The sequence below is a fragment of the Mollisia scopiformis genome, assembly GCF_001500285.1.
Source record: "Mollisia scopiformis unplaced genomic scaffold LY89scaffold_22, whole genome shotgun sequence".
Lineage (NCBI taxonomy): Eukaryota > Fungi > Ascomycota > Leotiomycetes > Helotiales > Mollisiaceae > Mollisia > Mollisia scopiformis.
Window position 1 is genome coordinate 221,177 of NW_017263602.1, and position 21,210 is coordinate 242,386.

Consider the following 21,210-nt stretch of genomic DNA (forward strand, 5'->3'; position numbering starts at 1 on the left):
GAATTGTAAGGAACGTTTGTGGCCGAAAGTTTGGATACAAGCGAAGGATTTCATCAGAGATTTGTTCCTAAACACCTTATGAATGAACACCGACAAAATGCAGTTCCGGAAATGACTCCAACAAATTCAAGCATCATTGTCCCCTCACCTCAAGGATGCATTACAACTTTGAGGACATTCAAGGCCAGTGTATTGTGTTGATACGGCGCTTCGCTCGAGCGAGTCTAAGAAGATTGAGTTGGACGAAATGGGCGATGTTGCATGGTGGATGGAAGCTTGTTGACAGCTTGTTGTGTTCGTCTTCGGTTTCTGAATGTTGTTAATTGTCGTCCTCGAAATCCGAGCTCGAAACAACCTTGGAAAGTATGTCTGAGTATCAACGATGTACGGTGATACATGGTTCTTTCTTGAAGAGAGCTTCACGGTTCGCCGTGCATGTCTTCATTTTCTTCGTTCTGTTTCCAATTGGCGGGACGAACTTCCGTTCTCTTATGATCTTCATGCGGGGAAGTTAGTTGTTGATCATCTCGAGTCTTGGATCTCGATGGACATCTTGTTAATCGTTGATCGGCAACACTGGAGGATGCTGATGTCCAATTTGGCGCAAGGAGACGAGATTGACCACAGACTACCTTCAAAGAGTTGATAGGAAGAGTATTGACCATCTAGAGGGGGAGTACACAAGAGCGTGACATGCTGCTGACAAGAAGCTCCGACTTTTACTAGTAATGCTTTTTCGACTTTAGAAGAACGGAAGTGTTAGCCTTTGCTCTAGGCTTGACTATGGCCACGCCACATTGAATGCGTCTCAACAGAGCGGCCGATATCTCAGACTCAGCAGCATTCGAGTGTTCGCTCGTCCTCGGGTGCCAGACTTCTACAGGAGGCGTTTACCATCTCCACAAAAGTACCAAGCCGACAATCTGATATCCGAGCCAAGTTGGACCAAATATCGCATGCCCCGGGAATCATCGGTCCGTTGCACATGCATCATCCAGGTCCTGCAGATTCCAGCCTCATCCACAATCACAATCTGGGTCTCGATCGTAGGGCTATGAAGCGGCTCGGTACAAATGTTAAAGAAAGTGACGAATGAAATAAAAGCCTCCAGACGCCGTTCAAGATAGTGTCTGCGGCTCGCAGTGTCAGCGAGACGGACAGCCACTACAACAATCAAGCTTCAAACAAGCTTGAGATTAGGTTTATTGAGAGCTGTCACGCGCTCGATTATGGAGATGTTCCCCATACTTTGCGATAGATGGTAAGATGGTATTGTCAGGTGGTGGGGGCTATTGGAGTCAAGAAGGATGAAGTTTAGGCATGTGGGAAGTGGGAGAGCTTCCCATGCGGGAATTTCCCACTGCCGTCAAACCCCGTCAACTGGCCGTGCACTCTTCTCGATTCCTCCCGTGCAGCTGCAGTCAACTCCCAGCAACTCCCAACAAATGCTAGCAGAATACCGACAAAGCGCCTATCTCGCTTTAACTGTCGCGTTAAAAGCTCCTGAGCGCTGTCGGTCACCTGCAATGCCATCGAGTAGGCCCGAAAGCTCTGACAGCGAGGCGACTCTGGTGCGTCCTAGCAGCATGCCGGACTCGACAGCCACCCGCTATTGGAGTCCCCAGATCCTTCTCATACCTCCTGTCGAGTTTGCGGGGAAACAAGCTAAACGCCAATTTGAAGCCCCGTCCGCTATTGGACACTTTCTCTCCTCCCGCATTGAAGATGTCATGGATTTGATCCGGCATCTCAGTGGCGCATGCAACGAGTGGTTACATTTCCCATATGCATGCAGCTGCAAAACAAAGTTACGTCTACGGCTTGCCCGTCACTTGACATGGGGATCATCAAAGCTCTTTGCTGGGATCCAGACCCCATGAGCTTACTACAACCGGGGGTTTCGAGGATGCCAAACCTTGGCTCTGCCAATCGTGGAGCCTAGTTTGAGCGATCTTTCCTCCTTTGAAGTCAAGGCTGGCATGGTCGAGGATGCATAGAGGGGAAGCTCACTTTTCTTGGGGTCCTGCCATATTCGGCCAGATTGATCCTCCCAAGTTCGGTGATGGTATAAGAGCTGTTGCCTTCCCAGAATTCTGTACCTAGGATTGTGCTTCCCTTGTATAGTACGCTACCTTCAGACTTTACTTGAGAGAGAATAATCATCATGGGTCTCGCTTTGAAGAAGCCTGCTGGCGTGCCAGGCAAATCATGGCCAGCTGTGAGTCTCAATCTGCGATTCCTGACAGATTAAAGCTCATCGTCCTCTAGATTGTCATTGGTATGTTCGTGGCGTTTGGTGGTGTTCTCTTTGGATATGACACGGGAACTATCTCTGGTATCATTGCTATGTCGTACGTACCATAGCCTTGAGTTCGCTGGACATTCTAACATGTGATAGCTACTGGCAAAATCAATTCTCGACGGGTTTCCGAGATTCGACAGGTCACCTCAACATCGACGCTTCACAAACATCCGAGGTCGTCTCTATTCTTTCTGCGGGAACATTCTTCGGAGCTCTGACTGCGGCGCCAGTCGCTGACTTTATCGGAAGACGCTTTGCTCTGATCTTTTCCTCCTTTGTATTTATACTCGGTGTCATCTTGCAGACTGCGGCAACTGCGTTGCCAATGTTCGTCGCTGGTCGATTCTTCGCTGGTTTCGGTGTTGGTTTGGTGTCGGCTTTGAGTAAGATGCATGCTCTCCATTTCCATAGACATCTCTGACGAGGACTAGTCCCATTGTACCAATCCGAGACTGCTCCAAAATGGATCCGAGGTGTCATTGTCGGCTCTTATCAGTTGGCCATTACCATCGGTCTCCTCTTGGCTGCCATTGTCGACAACTCTACTAAGAATCGCAACGACACTGGATCCTACAGAATCCCAATTGCTGTCCAATTCGCATGGGCCATCATCCTGATCACCGGAATGCTCATCCTCCCAGAGACACCTCGATATCTGATCCGTTCAGGGAAGCCAGAGAAAGCTGCCAAGTCTCTCTCCAAGCTTCGACGACTTCCTGAGGATCATGCTGCTATCATTGACGAGTTGGGCGAAATCCAAGCCAATCACGAGTACGAACTTACACTTGGACAATCCTCCTACATTGACTGCTTCAAGGGTGGCGTTCGTAAGAGACTGCTCACTGGGTGTCTTCTCCAAGGACTTCAACAGCTGAGTAAGTCCCTACCTCAAATCCCTCACAGGCATTGTGCTGATATTCGTTCAAAGCTGGTATCAACTTCATTTTCTACTACGGAACACAGTACTTCAAGAACTCGGGCATCAAGAACGCTTTCGTTATTCAGATGATTACCAGCGCCATCAACACGGCTTCTACTCTTCCTGGTCTCTACGCAATCGATAAATGGGGTCGACGTCCGCTACTCTTTTGGGGTGCTATTGGTATGACTGTCAGCCAACTTCTTGTCGCCGTTCTCGGTACGACTACCACTGGTCAAAACGCGGATGGGTCCCTTTACTCGAAGAACGATGCTGCTCAGAAGGCTTCTATTGCGTTCGTCTGTATCTATATCTTCTTCTTTGCCTCTACTTGGGGCCCAATTGCCTGGTGAGCTTGCATCCTGTGTAGTTGACAGATATCGATTACTAACCTGGAATTAGGGTCGTCACCGGTGAAATCTTCCCTCTTAAGGTCCGAGCCAAGGCTCTTTCCATGACCACTGCAACCAACTGGCTTCTCAACTGGGCCATCGCCTACTCCACCCCATACCTCGTCAATTGGGGTCCAGGAAACGCCAATCTCCAATCCAAGATCTTCTTCATCTGGTTCGGATGCTGCTTCCTCTGCATCACCTTCGTCTACTTCATGATCTACGAAACCAAGGGTTTGACCCTGGAACAAGTTGACGAGTTGTACGACGAAGTTAAGGTCGCGAGACAGAGTGTGGGATGGAGACCTACCACGACGTTCAGGGAGATCAGAGCTTCGGTCGCTGGACAGGGCGGTGTTCATGGTGCCAAGGCTCCTTATGAGGAGAAGACTGAGGGTGCGGGGTATAGCGCTGAGCATGAGTCTTAGATTAGATACCTAGGTTTCATTTCAGGGTGGTGGGGGCCGGGGTGTTGAGTTTGGATTAAGCGAGTCTGTGTCTTGCTTAGACACGATTTGATCATGGTTTTGAGTAGTAATATAACGATCATTAAAATACTATTGACCACGGCTGTAGAGTTGATTTGTTGTACGTCCTGATTTTGTACTTTTTCAACCCAACATTGGGTGTCGAACCGATGTGCGGTTTGATTAAGAGATCGGTCATTTCGTTGAATTTCTCTCGGACATTTTCTTGCCTAAATGTCCCTTATATGTCCAATCATCAAGTTCCAAGGAAAGCTAGTCGTTGTATTAAGCAATCCCAGACATTCTCCTCACCCAAACTCCGCAATCGGATCCGACATTTTATTTAGCATGACACTTACTTTTTCTTTTATCTAAATGTCCTATCTCCAAACCCCATAACCAAAGAATACTCGCTCGCCATTGTATAAGAGAAATCCCAGACTTTTCTCCTGATTCAAAGTCCGGAATCGAGTCCGACATTCGGTCAAACGTGGCACTCAGTTTGACTTGGAAAATTGAATTTCAAACTGGAATTCAATTTCGAAACGTCGGGATTATGATAATTGTATTGTACTGTGAGGAGAGAGTTTATCGTATAGCTAGGATTTTCTATTATTATCATCATTGGAAAATCGAGCTTCACATCAAGTCACGGACAGAAAGAGAAGACTTTTTTCGAATTTGACAGTCAAAGCTTAAGTGAGGCGACGGTCAATAATTACCTATGTATTGTGGAATGATCAAGTCTGGCAAAGGTCAACTACTTCATGGGGGAGATTGATTAGCTTTAATCACAATTCTGGTGAGTGTTTCCCTTGAGATCACTTGTCGCTTTTGTTTGAGGAGATAAAGTGTGCGCTTTTGATAGCTTCTGCGGGAGTTTAGATATATTGTCAGGTGAGAAATTTAGCACGACTTTTCCATATTGCGGACTTTGAATTATGTTCTTTCAGGTGTTGGTGTTTTCGTACTTACTTAGGTTTGGGAATTTTGGAATTGAAGTTGCGGATTTTGTGAAATCCTTTATGAAGGCCCTAGGTTGGGTTAGAGACTCGATTTGCGAAACTATAAAGATTGTTCATGGTATGAATACGAATGTTATATCTAGCTATACGAAGCGAAAGGGAGAGAGAGTCTCGAGTGGAATGCCGATTGTGTGGAAGGGGTAGTAACGATGCTGCTAGGTGGTTGCAGGGTTTTTGTATGGGGGGCATTTTGGTTGTTAGGAGTAGGGGAGGTTATAGGTTCTATGATTCTGGGATATTGTCCAGTCCTGGGTTGCCGAGAAGTCTGGAAATTGGTTGGGAGATTTATACTTTCCAATCTCTGGAATGGTATCAAGTTTTGAGTTGCGGAGAAGTCTGGAACTTGGCTGGGAGATTTGTTCGTTTGGTTTCGGATTTTGGAGTGAATGTTTGGTGTGAGAGCTGACATTGAGGTATATGTTTCTGCTTAAATCGGATCACAAACATTCTCGTGGTGTGGTGTCTGGTGCTGCTGAATTTCGTGAGATTTGAGGCATGTTTGAGATTAGGTATAATTGTTAAGATGCCAACGCCGGTAGAGTATTTGTCAACTTGTCAACGTTCAGACCTCTCCTGGGATCAGAAAAAACAAAGTTTTTTGAGTCTGTGTCATTTGTCAATCGACTCATGCAAGTCAAGACGGCTTTCCCTTCATCCCAGAAACGACATATTTGTTTTGATATGAGTACACACAGACCATACATAGTATTGTGGAGTCTTCGCATGGAAAGTTCATGCAATGTTGCTCGAAAGTCTATTTGAGATAGAGTTTATATGCCATCTGAAATAGCCCTGTTTATTCCTTTTCTTGGAGGTGTGTCTTTGGCGTCTGAAGTCTGTCTAAAGATAGAGTTCAGATGTCACTGCATCATCATGCTTTCGTAGTCTCGTAAAGTAATCTGTGAACCCGTAACGTATTCCGCCTCCATACCAAGTATGCCTTATAACGCCCTTCCTAAACCGTATATACACCAACTATCATTAAGCGTCAATCATCAAGACTCCCAGATGTATCCACCCATCCGCATAAGCGGCTTCCCTCATGACCTCCTCCAACGGAGCCCTAAATGGCACAGGTGCACCATGTAGAATTGGCTCTGCTAAGATAGCATCTCTTCTACTCGGAAACAAAGAGGGCAAGACGGCATTCAGTGCCGAGCCTAGAGTTTGGGTTTCTCGTCGTTCGGTGACGGGTGGGATCAAGGTTTGGATGATTTTAATGGAGCCGAGAAAATTCGCGTTTGGTTGGGAGGAAGAGGGGTTCGAGGATGAAGGAGAGGAGGGAATGTAGATTCGGAGCGGGATGTGCTTTAGTGGTGTGGGCGGATTGAGAAGGATCGAGTTTATGCGGGAGAATGAAGCGTAGTCATCTACAAGTATTTCTTAGTATGCTACAGCGTTTGAAAGGCTCAATGTCGGGAATGTGAGAATTGACAAACGGGGATTTTAGACTGCCAAAATATCTGGAACATCAAAGGGCCGAAAGACTTACTATCTTGAACCGTATTCCATAGTTGGGTAGAGTGTTCCTTTGACATGGACATGATACCTTTGGCCGTCCCATTGCGTATGAAATCTGCCTTGTGACGAGTCAGGACCAAAGTTTGCGCAAGGCTGCGACTACAAACCTCTTTCACGCTGTTCATGAATGTGTCATGGATATCGAACAACGGCCCGTCCCCAAGCGTGAGCCGCCATGGTAGCTCGGGTTGGTAGAGATCATATAGTAATCCGACAGGAAGGTTCTTGAGCAAGATTCCCTCGTAGGAGAAGCTGCTTGCGGGGCCGAAGAACGAGGTCAATCGTGGGAGCAGCAGCGGTAGATATGAGAGCCGCGGAACCTGTATAAGGTATGGGACTGGAGACGAAGGATGTGTGATGTGCAGCGGAATGGTGGCATCCCAGATCTGGGACTGCATTGCTGGTTTGCGAGGAGAAGAAACTGTGGATTATTGTGGCTGGTATCGTGAAGCAGCAGCCTTGTCGTGAGGCTGATGACTAGTCGCTTGTCCTATTTCGGCCAAATGTTTCAGCGAGGCCGGGGTGGACGTGATGTGGAATGAGTCCTTTGCACCTTTTCCACCCGAAGAATCTCCATATTTCCTTCCACAGCGGGTCCGATAGTTTGTGTTGGATCTTGACGTACTCCGATCTTAAAGTGGAGCTTTTCTTGGTTAAGATCCGCTACCGAAAGTCTCCTGCATGCGGTGTCGAAAATTGGAGAATCGTTCGTTGATTCATGTTTGTTCCTTGAAGTCAGGGTCCACGTGGATGCAGTTTGAGGGGCCTGTTTATACAACATTGATTTTGAGTCCGTTACCTTTTTTTTTTCAAAAGAAAGTCTGCTTCTGAGGTCATATCTTGGAAGAATCCCTCGAGGTTCCTACCGTTGTGGCTCACGCATAGCTGCGGGTTGCGATTATGCATGAAAGACTTCAGCTAAAAGTCAATACTGTGGGAAGATTGATACTCTAAGAAAGTTTCAATAGGATCAACTATCGATGTCAAGAGCTGAATCTAACTTTCAAAGCGGGTTGGCCAAGTGCCAATGAGCTGCTCGCGACAAGGGTTCTCGTCCGCTCTGTTCCTGCCCAATATCCTATGCCGTCCACTTCTTACAAATAATCACAACCCGAGATTTAGGGCCCATTGTTCACTATGAAGCTCTCCGTCTATCCCGTCACAACCTCTAGATGTAGGGAGAAAACAGGCGACCGTGTTTTCGTTTTCGTACACAGTACACTCGTAGGACACGGAATGAACTCTACTATTTAATTCTGGCTCTAACGTTGAAAGGTGCGTTCCTCCGTGCGACTAACTCGTTACATTTCTTCGCCTCAACACTAACCGCGGTTTTCCAATTTCCACGTGTGCAAGTGCGCGTCTAGTCATGCGCGAAACCACGATCTGATAGAGGCTCTTATGCGCACAGTCGTTACTTCGAAGTATTTAGTCGGTAGGCGTCTCTATCAAACCGTCTAACATATCCCTGGCCGAGACACCGATGCAAATGACAGCGGCCGGGATATGCTGGCGAGTGCTTCGTCCCAATATCCGCCAATCGCATTTGTTCCTCTCTTCCGCACCCTAGCACTATGTGAAACATTCTATGAACGAGGAACTTCCTGCCGTTCGCTTCTTGTCAATGGACATGCCTCTCAATAAGCTAATCGACGCGGGCCATCCCCATTGTAGGGCTCACACGTGTACCAAGGAGAATATCTCCCAATGGCATCACGACGGACCTGGGTGAAGTAGCTAGAAAGCCTTGAGAATTTCACATGTGGGGGTCTTGTATCAGTTTGATCCTTGTTTGGATTCTGCGGGAGAACTCTAACATGGTTGAAGAGTAAGCTGCATAAACTGGACCGTCAATGGACATCGTTGGTCTGATCTGATGTTGATCAACTTTCCGACCACTTGGACGCTAGAGCCTTTGAATGGTCCCATCCCTTGTAGAAGATCTGTTGCTTTTTTCCTCTTTTCAACTCATCCCTCCACTGCTCCGTTGTTGCTTCTGCTTGGCCGTTGGAGATAATAAATCGACATTGGTGGAATTGAGTGTGACAGAAGAGCTCCGAATGTTGAACTGAACGACCCCTCGGGGTTCGAGACTGGGTCCCTTCACACACTCCAATGGCACCTGGTATTCCAAGTCAGGCTGTGGGGGTGTCGATTGCTGTGCTACTGTACTCGTCAATCTGCCTGTCGTTGTCAACGATGTTGACTTGCCTGCTGGTCAGCTTCGGCGAAAGTTGGTCATGTAAACACCACTTACCCCGAATTCATGTATCTGCTTAACGTCTAACAGATGTAACAATATTCGCCGGATTCACAGCATTCAGTACCGCGGCATCGATTGCCCAGCAACTGCATTATGCGACATCGTGGGTAATCATCAAACAGGCGCAATTTAACAAGGCGGTTCTAGCCTTGACACAAAAAGGGTTGGCCTTTGGAGGTGCAGCACAGATTGTCGATCAAATTCTGTTTTTCATACGTTAGTTATCAACAGCTCTCTAAGAAGGCGAACACTAACCATATCTGCAGAATTTTACTGCTATAATGTGATGTCGCTGAATATCTTGTTTTGGTAAAGTCAAACATCACCTCTACTTAACACGCGCTGACTTCGCATAGGACCATTGCACTCTTCACTGGATCTTGGGGAATTCGCGCGAAGTGGCTTGGAGACTGGCATGAGCGGGTTGCTCCTATATCAAAAGTGTTTTCGGTTCTTTTTCCTGCACTGATCGTTGGTCTTTTGAATGTCAGCGCTATTCAAGTCAACGCAGGACTGTTCATATTCATTTCATATGTTACAAGTATGTGCCATACCTGGAACATTAGTCGCGCTTGCTGACAAATGAAGTGTTCTCTAGTCTGTCCATGGGAAGCGTTCTGCTCGTATTAATCTTGTACAAATATATGAAGACACGTCGGTTGGTGTCTGGCTACTCGAGAAGAGGAAAATGGTGGGCGTCCGGAAGCTCGAAGGATAGGAGTGACAACAGGAGTGGGAACAGAAGCGAGAACGACGTTGGCACAAGATACACAGCGGAAACAGCAGTGACAAATACCAGACGATCGATATATGACCGGGCACTTATCACTCGATTTACCATTGGCTTCGTCATCCTCGCGTAAGTTTCGCGCAGTCAGAAGAATCAGAGCTCGTACTGACTTTACCAGACTCTTTGAAGTTGCAATCATAGTCTTCACGCTCTTTCAAGCGAACAATAACGCCGCAATAGCTGCTTCGGGACAACCAGATCACAGTATCTCGGGCACGATAAGCGATATTGTTCTATTCATCCCAGGTGTTACAGCCTCGCTCATGGCGTTTCTTGTGTTCGGCACGACGAAAAATTGGCGCCAATACCGAGATCTGATCACTGGTGGCTGCGGGATTAGGAAAAAACTGATTATCAAGAGAGTTCGAAGAGCAGAAGAAGCCGCCCGGCCACAAGGCTTGGAATTTGAACGACTACCCAGCCTACAAAAAAGTCCCTCGGAAGAAGAGAGGAAAAAAGGCAAGGAGGCTGTAGATAGGATCAAGATGTTTGTCAAAGAAGTTGGTCGTGATGATTCTTCAAATGAAGGAGAGGGATCAGGTTCCTCGGGGATAAGAGTTGACACTGAGCGGATTGTGCAATTCCACCCTGCCAGCCATTCGAAATACAACGCTGCAGATCTCATATCTCCAGTACCCGGTCGAGCCGGCGAGAATATATCGCACTCGGTCAATGTTGCTCCCTCTTTTGAACCAGAAGATCAAGTTATACAATACGGAAGATCAGAAAGCCAACAACAGCAAGGACACGCAAGACAAATTTCAGGAACAGGAGAGCCAAGGAGGTTCGTCATGGAGCATTTGCCACAAACCCAGCACAAACACAACGACTTCATTGAGTCGGATTCTAGTGAATAAGCATGGCTAATCGTGCGCGAAGATGGAGCAGTTCCCAAAGCTCGATTGAAGATATTGAGTTGGAATCTTTCTCGAAGGACGATAGGCGGGATACAATCTGGCCAAGAGCAAACGACTGAACGAGATGCGCAAGACTCAAAAAGCAACAGTTGACATGAATGAACGACGACGACGTGGCAACGAAGGTTGATTGGGAAAAGCAGTCATGACGAAAGACGAAGCACTTGGTCGAGTCTCTTCCTATCTAGGCGACGAGATTATCTTCAATCCGCGTCATTGTGGTGATCAAAGATGAAGAAGAAGAAAAAAAATGACTTCATGATAAGACTCACGATCTTACCTGACTCGAACACATGTCAATCTGACGATCCCTTTCATCGCTCAGATGGACAAAGCGCCTTGGATCGACAACGACGCGGTCGAGGCGGTTAGTCGGCCCGGTACTTGGTAGACGGGAGTTATCAATTGGACCGGTCACATCGTTGCGAATCCTATCGGATATGGTCTGGTCCGACGGATCTGCGAGACTATTTCGCTGTGAAGCAATTCGGATTTGCATCACTGATAGCGACTCTCAAGGGCGGAAATAAGTGGCTGGATTTTTTGGTGGTTTTCGCCTACGAAATCGGCCACAATTTGCCGCCCCTGAGAGAGCGAGCAGTCTCTCGGTTTCCTCCCAATATGTGAAGGGAGTACTGTATCAAATAAGAAGATACGGAGTAGGATGAAAGTATGGGACCTAAACAACTCAAGACAGTGGTTCCGACCCGATGTGGAGGAAGCTGGGTCTTTAAGAATGGTACGCTCTGGGGATATCGGGTCGCGTGGAGGGCCGGAGACGTTTCCGGCTATCTGGAAATGAGGGAGAGGGCAGGTAGGAGGAAGCGCGTTCAAGGGGGTTTAAAGTTTGCCATTGTATTGGGAGAAAACTGGTTGTAACGCCGTTGCTGGGAATTCTCCGTAGCTTCTCGCACGTGCACACGAGTACGAAAGAAGCAAATACAAATACTACTTCGTCGGTGGCTTTGAGGCTTTCCCGAGAGAACGCACTGTCAAGCCACTTCATGCAAGCGCTTACCGACAATCAGGAACCTCACATCGTTTTCGTACCCGGGCAAATCAGAGCTTGATTGTCTGATAACCGAGTTAAGCACGATGGTTCATTCAGCCGCACGCCAAACTTCAAATTTCCGAAGCTGGATGCAGGTGCGGTTTCCCGAGGCGATTATTTTCTTTTCTTTTTCTATTAGTTGCTGGCTGCGAAACAAGGAGGTGAATCCTCGCGACGACCCTTCTGGACTTCATTGGATGGCAATTAAATCAGATTGATCAAACTCGGAGGTCATTGGATGAGAGCCCTTCCACCACAGGAAATAAGGTTTCCGGGGAGCAGGGAGTCCAGCTTCCTGGCCGTATGGTGGCGCTTGGCGTTGAGCGTTGAGTTGGGGCTTCCACGTTCCTGGTTGATTTGAAAGTCTCCCTGTCCAACTACGAGGTATTGATCAATGCTTGATTTGAATGTTGATTTAATCAATCTGAATCTGATCTCTCCCATGGTACGATTTGGTGCGTATCATGTCGTAGCGTAGGTTCCAGACCTCGAGAACCTTGCCATCGTTCTCTCTTTAAAGTTAATTCGTCTTTTGGTACTCGTAGAATGCTACAGGCCGGTGTTTTAGCTTCAGCGCAGGATGAGTTCAACGTCTATCTAGTGATCGCCCGCTACTGTGGTTGCTCGCGGGAGGGTGTCCAGTCCCATCCAGGTGCCCGCATCTAGTGTCGGGCTTCCTAACTGATCAGCCTTTTCTTTCCTTTTTTTTTGGATGACGAGGCTGAGATGTGGGCTTTCTCTTAAAATGAGCCTTGGGAGGATTCATTGTGGGATTGATGCCCCGCTCCAGCCGCTATTGAGTCAGGAGGAAAAATCTACGATGAAGAGACGCTGGTCTGGGCTTAAGATTTGGAACCAACTTGATTTGGGATTCAGGTAGCCAAGAAAGTTTGTTTGTTAGCTCTCTTATACTGCTATAGCTTGCCGGCTTTTGACGGCCCTTCATGGCATCTCACTATACTGGAAAATTTACGGTAATTGTTGAAGGCTCGAAATATATTCGGGGAGGTGAGGAGATTCGAGACAGGGTGCATTATCCGTTGGTGTAGCCTTTCAAAGAGCCTAGACGAAGCTTGTAATGGCTATGCACGGCTTCAATCACTGCGTATATTTCTAGTTGATGGCTTACCTGTCACTCCCTATCTGTAACGTTCGTGCAGAAACACTAGCACTGAATGTAGGACTAAGGTATGCAGACACGGACTTATGTCATGAGGCAATGAAAGCTGGTAACGAACAGAAGCTCTCTCGAGACTCTCGGTTCTGTCGATTGGCTCGCTTCATTTCCTTTATTCCTCCTCGATTTGCATGAATCCAGACTCATAGTTGCAGTCTGCTCGTGAATTGAGTAACACTTGCTACTCGAAGTATTGCGGTTCACAACATCTCGACATGGACCGTTTCTGTCATCAGGTCAAAGGAACTATGCCTAGAATCTAAATTGCTTCTTTAGAACATATTGACATGTTTGTACCTTTGCATTTCCATAGTATTCGAGCGAGATAATGCAAACATTCTCCTCATATAACAAGTCTTGAACTCCATCCAAATACTACACGTGACATCACAAAATGCCCTTCTCATTTTCAATTCTTGAGCCAGTAAGAAGTGCTGCGAGGATTCCAACATAATCCATGAACAAGTATCACCTTGATATTGTAGAGAGATATTACCGTGTTTGCAACTCATACTCGATTGAAGCTAGTCATAGCCGGGAGTGGGAATCAATAGCGAGTCATTGGATTGTGTCTAGACACAGACATAACTCCAACATTGACTTGCTTTCTTCTGCTTTACCTGGTTCGCATGCAGGCCACCTCAAAGTTTCTCACAGAATCCGAACATTGATAGAATCTGGTAACCAACCAACCAAACAGACACATTAACACAAAATCACCAACTGTTTAAGGTCTCGCAAGTTCGACTGGAATCGGACAAAAGGAATACCACGACAACGGAAGGCATAAACCTGAGGAAGGAGCAAGCAAACAAGCAAATTGCAAGGAAACCTTAATTGAATATGCTTTGAGGCAGATAATGACAACTTAGGCAAGAACTCCGATGCACACGCTGAAGAAATTCCAACATTGGAGGTAGGATTGACTTTTCTATGACTGGTGCAAATATGCATTTCATGCATGTGCATGGCGAAGCTCTTGCTTTGCATATTATGCAGGTGCTTCACGTCTCCGTCCCAAAAGGTCGCAAACTCAAACACTACCGTTCCTGATCTAGCTATTTTTAATGCTCGTCTCGTCACCAGTAATAAAGTCAATATCAGCCATGAACACGATATACGCACCAATACAAGCATGCGCAGCACGAGGAAGGGAATTAGGCTCTCATCGCGCTTCTCAACACCTTTGAAGCGCGCTTGAAAGAATTAATCGCGGAGATCGTCTAAAACCTCCATATCGGCCAGAGTTACGACGCGGGCAAGGAAATTATCCGGATATACGGCACCGCCAACGCAAAGAGTCCTCAACGCAGCAAATCAGAGTGGGCCGAATCGGGTCGGCATCAAATAAGCTTGGTTGTTGCGGCGCTCCGAAGATTAAGCGTTTCCTTTTCTATCACCGCACCACAAAAAACTGTAGGAATTTTCCTTGACAGTCGATGCTAATGGTGGCAAGTGGCCGATAGTCGGACAGCGCCAAAGGTGAATTGAGGCATTTGACTCATTCTGTTTCCTGGTTATTACCCTAATCTTTCTCTCGTGCGCAACCGCAGCTGTCGCAATTGTCTGAACGACGAGGAACTATACGGTTGTGGTCTTTCATGTTTCTAGAGATAAAGCCCTTCATCATACTATGAATTTGTACTTCAGAGATCTCAATTGATTCTACACATCCATCATGTCTCAAAACCACCATGACTCTGATAGAGCCTCGCAAATGAACACACAAGATGATGCATCTATTCACTCTGTGAGCACGTCCGACGACCGTCCAGATCTGAGGCAAGTTGGCTCTCATATCTCGACACACGATGCACCTATGCAACACTACTCTTCCTTCGTTGAGGTGCCGGATGAGGTATATGACCGCATAAAACCATCAAGAAAGGTTATCATTGTGGCTCTCCTATCCTTCTGTTCTTTCCTAGCCCCAATATCATCAACCACTATTCTGGCCGCGGTGCCAGAAGTAGCCGCCACCTATCACAGCACTGGCACCATCATCAACTTGAGTAATGCATTGTATATGCTTTTCATGGGTGTTTCTCCCTGTTTCTGGGGACCATTAAGTCAAGGATATGGCAGAAGATGGGTACGAGCACAATCTCCTTTTCAATGTACCCCCAACTCTGCAGCACTCACGCAACATATAGATCTGTCTGGTAACAGCCTTCCTCTTCTGCTGCTGCTCTCTCGGCACCGCCCTCTCGCCTAATCTCGCCTCTTACTACGTCTTCCGAATCCTTACCGCATTCGAAGGTACCTCTTTCTTGAACGTCGGGGCCTCTTGCATCGGAGATATCTACCGCCCCACCGAGAGAGCGACTGCTATGGGTTGGTTCCTTTCCGGAACACTTATCGGCCCAGCATTTGGTCCGTTCATAGGAGGCATCATAGTCACTTTCAAATCTTGGCGAGTGATCTTCTACCTTCAGACGGCTCTTGCAGGGGTTGCTCTGATTGGGGCGTTCTTCCTTCTTCCAGAGACAGCCCATAGTCTGAAGATCGACGATATCCGAGGCCTTCCGCTCAAAGCCAAAGCCAAAGTGCTCTGGGGAATGTTGAATCCATTGCGAGTCATCAGACTGTACAAGTATCCGAATCTAATAATGGTGGCACTTGCTTCCAGCAGTTTGGTATGGAACATGTACTCACTGCTCACACCTATTCGATATGTATTGAATCCACGTTTCGATCTTACAACACCGATACAAAGTGGCCTATTCTACCTGGCGCCTGGCTGCGGATATATCCTTGGTACATTCTTTGGAGGTAGATATGCTGATTATATCACTATAAAATGGACCGCAGAGCGTGGCGGGGTACGTATACCAGAAGACAGGCTACGCTCATGTCTGCCATTCATGGGCATTGCCATACCAGCCTGTATGTTGATATACGGATGGTCAGTCGAGAAGAGATTCGGAGGTATTGCCCTACCGGTCATCATGATGTTCTGTCAGGGAGTAGCACAGTTGTTCTGTTTTCCTAGCTTGAACACATACTGTCTGGATGTGAACCAAGCACACGCCGCGGAGGTCATTGCGGGAAATTATATGATTCGTTATCTGTTCGCAGCACTAGGCAGTGCAACTGTATTACCTGCCATCGAGAAGATTGGTGTGGGTTGGTTTTCAACTATAAGTGCTGGTTTCTTGGTTGCAAGCAGCTTGGCTACACTGACAGCAGTAATTTGGGGCAAAAATTGGAGGGATTCTATTGACAAGAAGAGAAGGGCAAAGAGGGACTTGCAGCATGATGCTGAAGACAGTGGGGAAAAGAGCGAAAAGCCAGGCATAATGCCGAAGATTGACGAAAAGGACAAGCACATAGTGTGATCTTAATAAGGAAATCGAAAGAGTATTCTCAAATCTTGTGAATGCATTGGACAATACCTATAGGTGCATGCCGAGGTCTGATATCCCATTGGAGTCATCCAAATGTTACTTTCTGTCTTGTCAAATTCTGGAAAACATCATCAAGCACTTGTCGTTTACGCTTGGTACCTTCATTTTCATTGTTGCCAAATGCGTCGGAGTTCTCTTCCTCCTCTCGATCAAGAATCTCATCATCGGTCGTCCTGGGAAGCCAGGCTCGAATTTGACCATCTGTATGGGCAGTGTAAATTCCACCTGCTTGCCCTCTCCAAACAAGACCTGTAACTCGATTTCTGATGTTTCGTTCTCCTGTCCTCGATCGAACTGCAGCCATGTTGGGGCCTGGTACTTTGAGACGTTTAAGAAGCCTCCCTTCGTGCAGCTCAAACATGAGAATTTCTTTCTCGTTCGGGAAGAAGAGGAGCTCCTTTCCCACTGAAGTTGATGCTGTAGGGCTTACAACTAAAGGCAGGTTTGACAAGTGACCGTTCTTCAGTGTGGGCCCAAAACTAGCAAGGGTATTCGCTCCAGTGGCAGCATCCCAAACTCTAATTCGCTCGTCGTGTCCAGCTGTAATAATATATCGCCCATCGTCAGTCCACGTTATACCATTTACAGCAGAGGTATGAGCACGAGCACTTCTTCCCATTCCATCTGTTCCGGTAATTCCCGTTGAATCTTCCATATCCAGAACGCCCAATGAGCCAGAGCTTTTGCGAATGTCCCAAAGACGAACAGTCCCATCAATGCCCCCACTTGCTAAGACATGTTCCAAGGTCGGGCTCCATGCCATCGACAGAAGAGCACCATGATGACCTGCCAATGAATGTGTGCTCGAACCCGACCGAAGATCAACTAGTCTGACAGCCGGATGTTGAGTTGCGCAAGCCACCAACAGATGATCTGCGATTGGCGATAGCGCATGAGTGTAAACAATGCTATTGAGGTCGAAGTCCGCAGATACTTGGAGTGTTTCGGTCCCATATAACTTCAAATGATGATCGTATGAGGACGAAAGAAATGCTTCGGAGTCGAAAGGGTAGAAAGACAGGTGGGTGATTCCAAATTTATGAGCCGAAGAAGTCCTATCTCTATCAGCATAGTATTTCAATGTGGGTATAGGAATAATGAAACCTTGAGACGGCGCATCGTGGCTTGAAGGTGTGTTTGAATCGGATATCACTCTCATCCAAATCCCAGAGCCGTATCGAGGAATCTGCTCCGCCGGAGACGAGGCTAAAGGGTCAGCGGCGACTCGCAAGGAGCTGAAGACTAGGATACTGACAATCGGTTCTCAATGTCGATTGTTAAAGCATTCGCACCAGCCTGATGTGCCCATATCTTCGTCTCACCAGCTGGCAACGGGAGAGAGTTTCCTTGCTCATCTACTGGTAAGATTTCTTTCTCGCCACCATTGAATCGCAGCCCAGGAACAGGCTGGATCGCGTGAATCAGATACGAGGTCTGGATTCGGGCGAAGGCCTTAGGGCCTAAGCTACCCGTTGATCGATCAAACAGAAGTTGATTCATACATCGGCAGGTTGGAGGATACGCATTTGTCGAAAATGAATCGTGAGGTTGAACTTGATGCTGGTGTGTTTTGTGCGCAAGAAGGCTGCAGCCTTGGTTAGCAGTGACAGCCCCACTAAAAAGGTACACTTCCACTGCATCGTTGTTTCTGCTTTGTGTTGTGCTCATTGGAAACACAAATTCGACGACATGACTTCGACAACATGACTTCGAAAGCTATTTCGCAGGGCGCCTTTATTGCTCCGAAATCTTTAGTGGAAGATGTGAGCGATGATCAAGGAAAAATAGCTCGTAGGCGTCCCTCAGTCTACGACGCTGTCGCTGGTATAACCTGCCCCTCTTTCTGCACACCCTTCACAATGCTAACTATCATGCAGGACGAATCTCTGCTGCAGGATTCATACCAGACCAACGCGTGGTTTCCTCTGCTCGTGACACCGCGTCATCATCCACCGCTGCTCTCCCGCCAGAATCTATTCTTTTTCGAACCAAGAATGCGCCGACTCGATATGCGGAGTCTGATATCTATTTTTCCAACGAAAGTACATCTACTGCAGACCTGCCAGAATCGGATCTCCTCAAGGCGCTACATTGCTATACATCCGACTTCTATTCGCGCGCGACCTCAGAGGCTGGGATTGATGATTGGAAGAGCTTGGACGAAACAGCCTTGACGGCGCTTGGAATCTTGATCGAAGAGGCTGCGCTGAAGATACTAGGAGAAACAGGAGACCTCGTTTTCACAGAGGGAGAGAAGATGATTGAATCGCCGCCAATCGCAACTCATACATCTCCCGGCCCTTTGCGTCGGATGAACTCGATGCGAAAACAATCTAAGAGAAGGCGTGTCGAACGTCTCGACTAAATGAGTTGGAAAGTCTAACTGCCTTCCCCTTACCGTAATACACTCCCATGCCGCTGTCGTCTATACATCATGAGGCTCATCAAGCATTGTATAAGAAGCAGTCGGGCCATTGTTTGGCCTAAATGGGGCCCCGAAATAGCTACGGCACGCCATGCAAGGCTACATCTGCAGAATGCATTGCCTGGGATATATGGGACCAACAATTAGAAAGTCTACAATAATCCATTATTGACTTTTCAAGGGCATAGCTGGCTTCGCATCCTTCACCTTGTTTTGACAGCTGCCGAAATTCTGACGGCATTTGGCCATTAGACCCGGCTTACCTTCTCATCTGACAGAGATACATGTACTTCGAAGTATGATCTCGATGCTGGTGATGGGCAATCTCCCCCAGTATTTCTGATGTTACACGGCAGGGTTGTCATCTCAAATGCTGATTTTCTTAATTATACGTTGGTCTTCTGACCGTTACTCATGCCCGAGTAAGCAATCCGCGTCGGCCAGTAATGGTACGCTGGTGATGGGATGTTGGATTCTGCCGGGACGAAACAAGCATCTCCTCGACTAATGGTACATCTTGGTTCGAGAGACAACACGAATGCGAACGTCACAGTTGACCGCCAACGCGGCGCGGTTGTGGCTTCGGTTCGTGTGCTTTCAAATCCTCTAATAAGCATGTTGTGTTCCCAATTTGCTGACTTGATTAAAGCTCAGGGGTCTGATACAAATCCTTCCAGAATCACGGTCTGTCCACCTCGTCGTCGGTAACGAGCCGAAGTCACAAGTGGACTGCAGTAATTTACGTTCAAATGGCTGACTCTCACGATATCCCCTTGAAGGAGATCCTGGCCTGCTCTCACAATATCCACTTCTTCTGAACGAGATCTCGATTGCATCTTCTATGTCAAACCTCTCAAACATCCTTACCTGCTTAAGCCGACTAGGGTGTCCAGGACAAGGTTAGTGCTGAAATAATTACGGAGCTATCTCGCCACGTGGGAAGGTCCAAGCAGACAGCACTGTCGTGGGATGGTTCGTCCACAGCAGAGCCGTTTCTCACAAGGATACGAGTGCGACGGCCGGCCACTCGTATGGAGCTGCTTCAGGCAGTTCAATGATCTACGAAGTTTGCCGTGTCAGGAGGCCACGGCTGAAATTATTGCGCACCGCACGAACTGCAGCCTTCCAAAGCGGAGAATTTGTTTCCACTCATGCAAGGCAAATTGTGAAGCAGACTTGCAAACTCAAGCGAGCATCCGAACCGCCTGGCAGGGTCAACAGATCGTGTTGGTGCTGCTGGAGTCTCGACAATCGACGTTCAACGGTCGGAGCTGGTTGTTCACGGGTGGATGCAACGGTGACAAAGTGACGAGTCGAATAGCCCAGCATTGAAACTTGGGTATGGGACTTGATCAGAGATCGAGCGAGCTCCTGCGTCTTGGAAGTTGGGACAACCTGGGGAGACGTAATAATTGTGGGAAGTGGACTAATTGCCTCGCTCGCAGGGGTGCTGAGCAGGCAGTTCAGCCCAGCCGCTTCTCCATCCGAAGCTTGCCCTAAACACCCCAACTGCTGCTATGATGGCCGCCGCCTCACTTTTTCTTGGATCTGCGTCTTGTCACTGCACGGTGAGCATTATTGCGTCGCAATCCGGCTCAAGGCGCCGATATTACAGGCCTTCGAACACTCTCCAGTTTCATCCAGGGCTCTCGAAATGTTTGTGACTTTGTGGATGTTTTACACCATTCACTAATCATCATGCATGGTAAGGTTATTATTGATGCGTGGACACACAAGCATCCTCCCTGAATGGTGACATAGTGGAGATAAATTTACCACCGTTAGTTTCCCGTCTGGGAACAGCCGGTAAAACCAGGAGGTAAATACAAGTAATCCGACGGTACCCACTCCCGGGTCCAGCAGCGCATGATGCGATCGACAGCTTGCGGAAGAGCGGTCACAACGAGCGAGCTTGAGTGTGCGGTGAACCACAATAGTCAAGTCGGATGAGGGCGAATTGGGTTTCGGGTGAGATTGAGGATTCTTAGGGCCTCTCTTAGCACGCGTTTTAGGCTTAGACTCTGAAGCGATCGTAAGAAGCCGAGGGAGGTTTTCCGACGACTTTTGGGAATGCGGAGAAATATGGTTCAAAGGAGATTACAATAGATTGGGCATCAAGATGGGAAAACGATCGCCGAACGACAGGATCAACACCAAAAACCTAATGGCACTGTATCTTCGTACTGCCAACGGGGCTGAATCGAAAGGATTGACCACTTTACTTACGGATTTCTGGTTCTGGGCGGCCTTACACACCTTGACCTGTTCTACTCGACATTTTCTCATTGGGCAACTCTGCGATATGAAAAGGCTACGGAAGATTGAAAAGCCCCGACACTAACGACTTCAGTAGTGTAGTCGTGTCGGCTACTCTGACTCGTGCAAGACCAGCATCCCTGGCTCCTCAGGATAGCGTCAGGAACGATAGCTTGGTGATTGGACAGAAGAGACAGTGGCAAAAGCTAAAACTAACGCGCTCTTCAATCTCCCATCTTCGCTCCTCGTCACAAGGCACCTGACCACTCCAAACAAAACATGCAGGTCTGAGGACGGC

The 21,210-nt window shown here is 47.6% G+C and overlaps 7 protein-coding genes across 7 annotated transcripts; 5 read left to right on the plus strand and 2 right to left on the minus strand.

The window, feature by feature from the left end:
* The first annotated feature begins 977 nt into the window (after positions 1–977).
* LY89DRAFT_214608 (uncharacterized protein) lies at positions 978–2,080 on the plus strand. Its single transcript, XM_018205896.1, has one exon. It carries the CDS (start codon positions 1,308–1,310, stop codon positions 1,878–1,880), a length of 573 nt encoding a protein of 190 aa, XP_018066234.1. The 5' UTR covers positions 978–1,307; the 3' UTR covers positions 1,881–2,080.
* An 84-nt stretch (positions 2,081–2,164) lies between these two features.
* LY89DRAFT_673695 (putative glucose transporter rco-3) lies at positions 2,165–4,041 on the plus strand (the record flags this gene model as incomplete). The annotated part of the gene is made up of 6 exons (XM_018213378.1): positions 2,165–2,218; positions 2,269–2,351; positions 2,399–2,685; positions 2,734–3,177; positions 3,231–3,570; positions 3,624–4,041. The coding sequence occupies 6 exons, from the start codon at positions 2,165–2,167 to the stop codon at positions 4,039–4,041; spliced, it is 1,626 nt and encodes a 541-aa protein (XP_018066235.1).
* Positions 4,042–6,086: 2,045 nt separating this feature from the next.
* LY89DRAFT_699905 (APG5-domain-containing protein) lies at positions 6,087–7,024 on the minus strand (the record flags this gene model as incomplete). Its single annotated transcript, XM_018217089.1, has 3 exons — positions 6,087–6,475; positions 6,598–6,685; positions 6,734–7,024. The coding sequence occupies 3 exons, from the start codon at positions 7,022–7,024 to the stop codon at positions 6,087–6,089; spliced, it is 768 nt and encodes a 255-aa protein (XP_018066236.1).
* A 1,717-nt stretch (positions 7,025–8,741) lies between these two features.
* Positions 8,742–10,536, plus strand: LY89DRAFT_738523 (uncharacterized protein; the record flags this gene model as incomplete). The annotated part of the gene is made up of 6 exons (XM_018220381.1): positions 8,742–8,868; positions 8,917–9,105; positions 9,156–9,198; positions 9,246–9,430; positions 9,478–9,748; positions 9,798–10,536. The coding sequence occupies 6 exons, from the start codon at positions 8,742–8,744 to the stop codon at positions 10,534–10,536; spliced, it is 1,554 nt and encodes a 517-aa protein (XP_018066237.1).
* Positions 10,537–14,643: 4,107 nt separating this feature from the next.
* LY89DRAFT_699906 (MFS general substrate transporter) lies at positions 14,644–16,162 on the plus strand (the record flags this gene model as incomplete). Its single annotated transcript, XM_018217090.1, has 2 exons — positions 14,644–14,916; positions 14,978–16,162. The coding sequence occupies 2 exons, from the start codon at positions 14,644–14,646 to the stop codon at positions 16,160–16,162; spliced, it is 1,458 nt and encodes a 485-aa protein (XP_018066238.1).
* A 26-nt stretch (positions 16,163–16,188) lies between these two features.
* On the minus strand, positions 16,189–17,815 carry LY89DRAFT_688371 (WD40 repeat-like protein). Its single transcript, XM_018215692.1, has 3 exons — positions 17,487–17,815; positions 17,336–17,437; positions 16,189–17,286 (listed from the first exon to the last, which is right to left on the minus strand). Exons 1-3 carry the CDS (start codon positions 17,729–17,731, stop codon positions 16,257–16,259), a joined length of 1,377 nt encoding a protein of 458 aa, XP_018066239.1. The 5' UTR covers positions 17,732–17,815; the 3' UTR covers positions 16,189–16,256.
* A 119-nt stretch (positions 17,816–17,934) lies between these two features.
* On the plus strand, positions 17,935–18,596 carry LY89DRAFT_594017 (uncharacterized protein; the record flags this gene model as incomplete). The annotated part of the gene is made up of 2 exons (XM_018209778.1): positions 17,935–18,055; positions 18,109–18,596. 2 exons carry the CDS (start codon positions 17,935–17,937, stop codon positions 18,594–18,596), a joined length of 609 nt encoding a protein of 202 aa, XP_018066240.1.
* Positions 18,597–21,210: the final 2,614 nt, after the last annotated feature.